Genomic DNA, 7720 nt, shown 5'->3' with positions numbered 1-7720 from the left:
ATGTATGACCCAGGAGGAGCCGACATACCAAGGGAGCCCAGCAAGGCTGAATGGCCAATGGTCCACTTTGGAGTAAAGGGAGGAATGGTGTATGTGCAGGATCCAGGGGCAATGGGTCCAGGTGGAGCGGAGCACTCAGAAGCTGGAGGCGGAGCCTCTTGCTTCTCACATCCAGGAGGAGATGGCTCTCAGCGGGTCCAAGGGGTAGCTGCACCACAGAGAGGAGGCTAAAGTGTAGCTGAGGGACTGATGGGAGGTAGCGATGACCAGTGTTAGGGGTAATGCATTACAAGTGATGTGAGTTACGTAATCAGATTACTTTTTAAAAAAAAAGTAACTAGTAAAGTAACGCATTACTTTTAGATTTACAACAAAATATCTTAGTGACTTTTTCAAAAAAGTAACGCAAGTTACTTTGTTTTCCCATTTACAGACCTCTCTTGTCCCCATGTTGAGAGAAATCAGTAGTAAGGTTGCACTTCCTTCAGCCTGAGGTTTAATCATTCCACTTTTGGTGAGAAAGGGCCTTTACATTTGCCAAAAATAGAAAATTTATTTATTTATTTTTGTTAAAAATCCAGAGGTGGAAAGTCCAGGGGTCAGAAAGTAAAAGTCCTGCCATATTTTTTATTCCACCCACTGAAGCAGTGTTAAAGTTAATGAGATAAATAAGTGATTAATTGAGTGATGATTGACCATTATTGAAGACACCTGATGATAACAAGCAGAATCACCAAAGGAGAAAAATCACAATTTTAAGACACCATCACAGAGGTCAAGGTTTGCTTTAGTTGGGCTCTTGACCCTTGACTTTTTAATATTAGAACTTGTTTGGGCTGCTGTAACTGAGTTATAACATCCAGACAAGCAAAGAGAAAAGATGATCAGGTGGTGTTGGTTATGTTTTCACATAATCATTATTTGATCTGAATCACTGAACTCATTTAGAGCCCAATCTCTGAGTTAGATTTACATTATTGATTACAGCAGAACTGTGATTCTACAGCAGAAGATCAGCTTTATCAATAAAATAATAATTTTTTTAAAAGTTGTTCTGATCAAAAAAAGAAAAGTCTACCTTCTAGGCACACACAGTCATCAAGAATCAGCCTGTGAATCTCAACAACGGTGTCAAGCAACATATTCTGATCAACAGATCAACTCTGAACATTAAAAAACAAGCTACTAAAAAGTCACAGAAAAACAGCAAAATTTAAATAGTGAGAATAAAGAAAATTACTAAGACAATTCATCTCATAATTTATTCATGCAGCAATGCATGATGGGAGCCGTGGATGAGTTTTGATTGGTGGCACCCAGAATGCACTGCAACATGCTTTATTATTCTCACCATTGTTGAGATTCACAGGCTGATTCTTGATATCTGTGTGTCTAAATAAGAGCTTTTTTTTTTTTCTAAGAACAACTTTTGATGAAACCTTTGAATTATTTTGAAGAAAACTGGATCTTGTGCTGTAGAATCACAGTTCTGCTGTAATCAATAATGTAAATCTAACTCAGAGATTGGGCTCTAAATGAGTTCAGTGATTCAGATCAAATAATGATTATGTGAAAACATAACTAACGTTACCTGACCATCTTTTCTCTTTGCTTGTCTGGATGTTATAACTCAGTTACAGCAGCCCAAACAAGTTCTAATATTAAAGAGTCAAGGGTCAAGAGCCCAACTAAAGCAAACCTTGACCTCTGTGATGGTGTCTTAAAATTGTGATTTTCTCCTTTGGTGATTCTGCTTGTTATCATCAGTGTCTTCAATAATGGTCAATCATCACTCAATTAATCACTTATTTATCTCATTAACTTTAACACTGCTTCAGTGGGTGGAATAAAAAATATGGCAGGACTTTTACTTTCTGACCCCTGGACTTTCCACCTCTGCCGGCGTGGAAGTCGGATGCTCTAACGAGGAGGCTAATGGCTGCAATCTCTAGTGTCAGTCGCTAGAGCGTTTCTTGAGATCAGAGGAGTGAGGTTTACTCGCACAGCGACTACTAGCTGGCCTCTATTACATGTGCTGTCAGAAACCCTCAACCTTCCCCAGCTCCACCTGTATAGATCTGCTACAGGTTATTCATGTACGCTATATTGTACAGCAGCAGGTTTTGCTTAAAGCAGTGTGTTGTGTATCTATTCTGCCAAGACCAAACAAATGAACATTGTCATACCAATACCATGCCAAGCACTCAGAGAGTTGTCATGACATAAATGTAATTATCTCCCCATTTTACTTCTAGCAGTGTTTACTGGATGTTTCTAAAGCAGGTAAATACAATATTTGTTGTCTGTCAAAACGACAGAAAGCACTTTGAAATTTTTTCACTTATTGTCACATTCATCAGCAGGAGTGCCCATGACAGCCTTTGGGGGGCACTCAAACCCAGACTTTTGTCACTCACTCAAACTACATTCCCCATAATCCATTGCCTGGACTCATCAATGATGCTTTCAATGATCAATGATGTTTTCACATAATCATTGTTTGATCTGAATCACTGAACTCATTTAGAGCCCAATCTCTGTAATCTGAAGGATTTCTCAAAAGTTGTTCTAATTTAATAAATAAATAAATAAATCTAAATCAAAATAAATATAAAATAATATATACACATATATTTCATTTGGAGACATCAAGAATCAGCCTGTGAATCTCAACAGTGGTGAGAATAATAAACCATGTTGCAGTGCATTCTGGGAGCCACCAATCAAAATTCATCAATGGCTCCCATCATGCATTGCTGCATGAATAAATTATGAGATGAATTGTCTTACTAATTTCCTTTATTCTCACCATTTTATTTTTTTTCTGTTTTTCTGTGACTTTTTAGTAGCTTGTTTTCTAATGTTCAGAGTTGATCTGTTGATCAGAATATGTTGCTTGTCACCGTCATTGAGATTCACAGGCTGATTCTTGATGTCTGTGTGTGCCTAAAAGAAAGATTTTTATTTATTGTTTATTTATTGTATTTTTTTTTTTTTATCAGAACAGCTTTTGTGAAATCCTTCAGATTATATTGATAAAGCTGATCATCTGCTGTAGAATCACAGTGCTGCTGTAATCAATAATGTAAATCTAACTCAGAGATTGGGCTCTAAATGAGTTCAGTGATTCAGATCAAATAATGATTATGATTATTATGAAAACATAACCAACACTACACGATTAATGAATTATCTTGATTGAATGGTCTGGTTTTGGTTTTGGAGGTCTGGTCTTCACCTCTGAAATGAACACAAAGTTGTGTAAATGTGTAATATTAACACATTACAGGTGTTCTTGGCTGCACAGATTTTGTTGATGCTGTGAACAAATACACAGGTTGTGTTCATTTTAAAACTACACATAATATGTGTAAAACAATTGAATTCTTCCAACACATTTTTGTGAAATATTGAATAGTGCTACACATAAATGTGTCATTTTTCTACACATTTTTTCTTAGAGTGGAGTTTGACAGTATTTATTTCATACATGTACAGAAGTTCTTGTTGAGAATTAAAAGATTTGGATGTTGATGTTTTATTGAAAATAAAAAATGTTTGTAGTCAACATCATATGTTTTCACATAATCATTATTTGATCTGAATCACTGAACTCATTTAGAGCCCAATCTCTGAGTTAGATTTACATTATTGATTACAGCAGCACTGTGATTCTACAGCAGAAGATCAGCTTTATCAATATAATCTGAAGGATTTCTTCTTAGAGTGCAGTGCAGTACATTACAGTGTGTTACATAATACAGACATATTATACAGTGATATTTAACACGTCTGTTATATTTTTGCAAGAAGAATTTAGCTTTTGGGGTTATCCATGGTTGGTTGAAAGTAATTTGTTAATGCTTTTACACTTAAATTTCCTTTTAATGTTTGATGGTTGAAGGGAAAGTGGAATAATATCACTTCATTGTAACCAGTTGTTTTTTAAGCTTATTATTGCATCCAGAGAGCAAATCTTTCATTGACTGTTTACAGTTTAACAGTTTAGGAAAAAGGTGGATAAGGAAAAATAATGCACACCCTGAGGCTGAATGGTGTTTTTTTTTTTTTTTTTTTGTCGGGAGTGCATTATCTAGGATGGATCATTGTGTTTAAGTAAGAGAAAGCTGACTTTAACAAACCCTATTATTGGTGTAGGTGTACTGATTTAGCTGGGGAAAAGGTGTAGGGTTATATATCACTATGACATTTTTTAGGGCATCAGAAATCTAAACCTGACAGCACTGTCCAAACTCCTCAGCAAAAAGAAGTAACCAGGATTGAAGTGTTATCAGAAAGCTCATATGTAGAATAAGTAATTTGTGGCTTTCTATTGGTGAAAAACTGAAAATCAAAAACACAATCCTCTCTATTCTTAAATGCAGACCAAGCAAAGTAAATTTAGATTTATGATTTTGATATTGATATCCACAATTTTCTGTCCTGTAGATCTTCAACGACCCCATTCATGGTCAGATTGAGCTGCACCCCCTGCTGGTGAAGATGATTGACACTCCGGAGTTTCAGAGACTCCGATACATCAAACAACTGGGAACTAAATATCTGGTGTTTCCTGGAGCCACTCACACTCGCTTCGAACACTCCATTGGGTAATTTTCCTCCTTTTTGATGCTGGACCTTTATTATTCTTAATGAAACTAGCTGATATGCCTGGTTTTCATGTGTATTAGAGTGGCACATTTAGCAAGAGGTCTGCTTGAGAGTCTACAAAAGAATCAGCCAGAGCTAAACATTACAGATGAAGATTCCTTGTGTGTTCAGATCGCTGCTCTGTGCCATGACATGGGTGAGTAGCACAAAAACATATATATTTACACTGAGCATTAAAAAATCTTTCAAAGCTTGTTTTTATTTATTTTTTAAAAACAATATATATATATATATATATATATATATATATATATATATATATATATATATATATATATATATATATATATATACATTGTAAACGTTGCTGTAAAAATACGGCCAAATTCTGACAGTAACAAACCATTTTCCATTAAAACAGTAATATACTGTAGAAAACAATGCATTCTGGGTAATATTTGTCATTTTTGAGAAAATAGCCTACAGGAATATACTGTGAGTTAACATCGCTCAAAGTCGACACTCAGAGGCTGTGTACTAAATCACACCCTATACCCTCATTCACTATTCCCTACATTAGTTCACTAATATAGTCCACTTGACAGAGTGAATGAAAAGAAGAGAGTGAATTCAGACACTGAAGTCTACTTCATTTATAGAGACCTTTCCACTACAAAGTAGACCAAAGGACTGTACAGCAACACACACACACACACACACACACACACACACACACACACACACACACACACACACACACACACACACAAAAAATTACAATAACAGAAAATCATTTAAAATATACATAATCCAAAAGTCAACAGTTAAAAGCCATAGAAAACAGGTGTGTTTTCACACATGAATAAAAAACATCAACTGAGGGTACAGATCTGATGTCAGGTGGACATCCTATGTAGAAGAGGCAATCTGAAAGAGATTAGTGACTGTAAAGTGGTAGACGGAGAGAGTGTAGCGAGACAGCATAGGATGGTGGTGTGTAGGATGACTTTGATGGTCTGCAAGAAGAAGAGGTCAAAGATAGAGAAGAAAACCAAGTGGTGGAAGCTGAAAAAGGAGGAATGTTGTGAGGAATTTAGACAGAAGTTGAGGCAGGCTCTGGGTGGTCAGGTAGTGCTGCCAGATGACTGGGAAACTACAGAAGAAGTGATCAGGGAGACAGGAAGAATGATGCTGCGTGTGTCATCTGGAAGGAAGAAAGAAGATAAGGAGACTTGGTGGTGGAATGAGGAAGTTCACGATAGTATTTAGAGGAAGAGGTTAGCCAAGAAGTGGGACATGGACAGGACTGAAGAGAATAGACAGGAATACAACAGCGCAGAGTAAAGAGGGAGGTTGTCTAAGGCCAAGCAGAAGGCATATGACGAGTTGTACACTAGGTTAGACACTAGAGAAGGAGAGAATGACTCGTACAGGTTAGCTAGGCAGAGAGATCGAGATGGGAAGGATGTGCAGCAAGTTAGAGTTACTAAGAATAGAGATGGAAAGATGCTCACAAGTGAGGAGAGTGTACAGAGAAGATGGAAGGAGTACTTTGAAGAGCTGATTAATGAGGAAAATGAGAGGGAAAAAAGAGTAGAAGGGGTGAATGTGGAACAGAAAGATTAGAAAGATTCTAGATGATTAGAAAGGAGGAAGTCAGGAATGCTATGAAGAGGATGAAAAGTGGAAAGGTAGTGGGTCCTGACGACATCCGGGTGGAGGTCTGGAAGTGTCTAGGAGAGGGAATTTTTAACTAATTTGTTTAATAGGGTGTTAGAGAGTGAGAAGATGCCTGAGGAATGGAGAAAAAGTGTGTTAGTGCCGATCTTTAAGAATAAGGGTGACGTGCAGAGATGCAGCAACTATAGGGGGATAAAGTTGATGAGCCATACAATGAAGCTATGGGAAAGAGTAGTGCAGCTAGGTTAATGGGTTAGTTCTCCCAAAAATGAAAATTCTGTCATTTATTACTCACCCTGAACACAAATTAAGATATTTTAGTTTAAATCTGATGGCTCAGTAAGGCCTGAACAATGACATTTTGAAATCGGCCATCACTATATAAGTCTATATATATATATTTTTTTTTTTGGCATACCAAAAATATTCTCGTGGCTTTATAATATTAATATTGAACCACTGTACTCACATGAACTGATTTAAATATGTTTTTAGTACATTAATGGATCTTGAGAGAGGAAATGTCATTGCTGGCTATGCAGGCCTCACTGAGCCATCGGATTTCATCAAAAATATCTTAATTTGTGTTCCGAAGATTAACGAAGGTCTTACGGGTGTGGAACGGCATGAGGGAGAGTAATGAATGACAGAATTTTCATTTTTGGGTGAACTAACCCTTTAAAGAAGGTAGTAGAAATCTGTGAGCAGCAGTATGGCTTCATGCCCAGAAAGAGCACCACTGATGCAATTTTTGCTTCAGTCAAAAAGAAATGAAGGTTTTTGAGGAAAACATTCTAGGATTATTCTCCTTATAGTAGACTTTAATGGCCTCCAAATGGTTGAAGGTCAAAATGACAGTTTCAGTGCAGTTTCAAAGAGCTTTAAATCATACCAGACGAGGAATAAGGGTCTTATCTAGAGAAACCATCTGTTGTTTTCTAAAAAAAAAAAACAACAACTGTACTTGCTTTATAAACACAAATTATCACCTTGAAAGTGGTTCCACCATTTCGTCTTCTGTATTCTTCAAAAAGCTTACACTGTATGTCCTACACCTTCCCTATTCCACTTATGGGATGAACACAGCGCCAGGTCCATTTTCTCCATTGTTGTATTTTTTTTTTTTAGAAAATGGCCAAATGAAAATGGCTGATTCATGAGACATCATGAATCATCATATGAATCTCAATAATGGTGGCATGTTTCATGCTGCAATGCATGCTGGGAGCCGCCATAGTATAAAACTCATGACTCCCAGAATGCATTGCGACATTAAACATTTCACCATTGATGAGAAACATATGCTGATTCTTGATGTCTGTGAGTGTGTCTAATCTGTTCTCCTCTGCAGTGTTTAAACATTCAAAATGTCTGATCTGTGGCATGAAGGTTTTGTTGGTAAAAATAACAATGAACAAAAGCTTTTAGT

The 7720-nt window shown here is 36.7% G+C and overlaps 1 protein-coding gene across 1 annotated transcript in view; it reads left to right on the top strand.

Moving 5' to 3' along the window:
* LOC137032473 (deoxynucleoside triphosphate triphosphohydrolase SAMHD1-like) overlaps window positions 1-7720 on the top strand; it is a 52610-nt gene continuing 44890 nt past the window's right edge. Inside the window, exons 1-3 of the mRNA XM_067404237.1 lie at window positions 1-204; window positions 4450-4610; window positions 4692-4807. Coding sequence (XP_067260338.1) covers window positions 1-204; window positions 4450-4610; window positions 4692-4807 — 481 coding nt within the window. The remainder of the gene's footprint in view (window positions 205-4449; window positions 4611-4691; window positions 4808-7720) is intronic.

This window comes from Chanodichthys erythropterus, chromosome 12 (assembly GCF_024489055.1).
Source record: "Chanodichthys erythropterus isolate Z2021 chromosome 12, ASM2448905v1, whole genome shotgun sequence".
Classification (NCBI taxonomy): domain Eukaryota; kingdom Metazoa; phylum Chordata; class Actinopteri; order Cypriniformes; family Xenocyprididae; genus Chanodichthys; species Chanodichthys erythropterus.
Note: the sequence above shows the minus strand (reverse complement) of the source record. Positions and strands in the feature narration are given on the sequence as shown.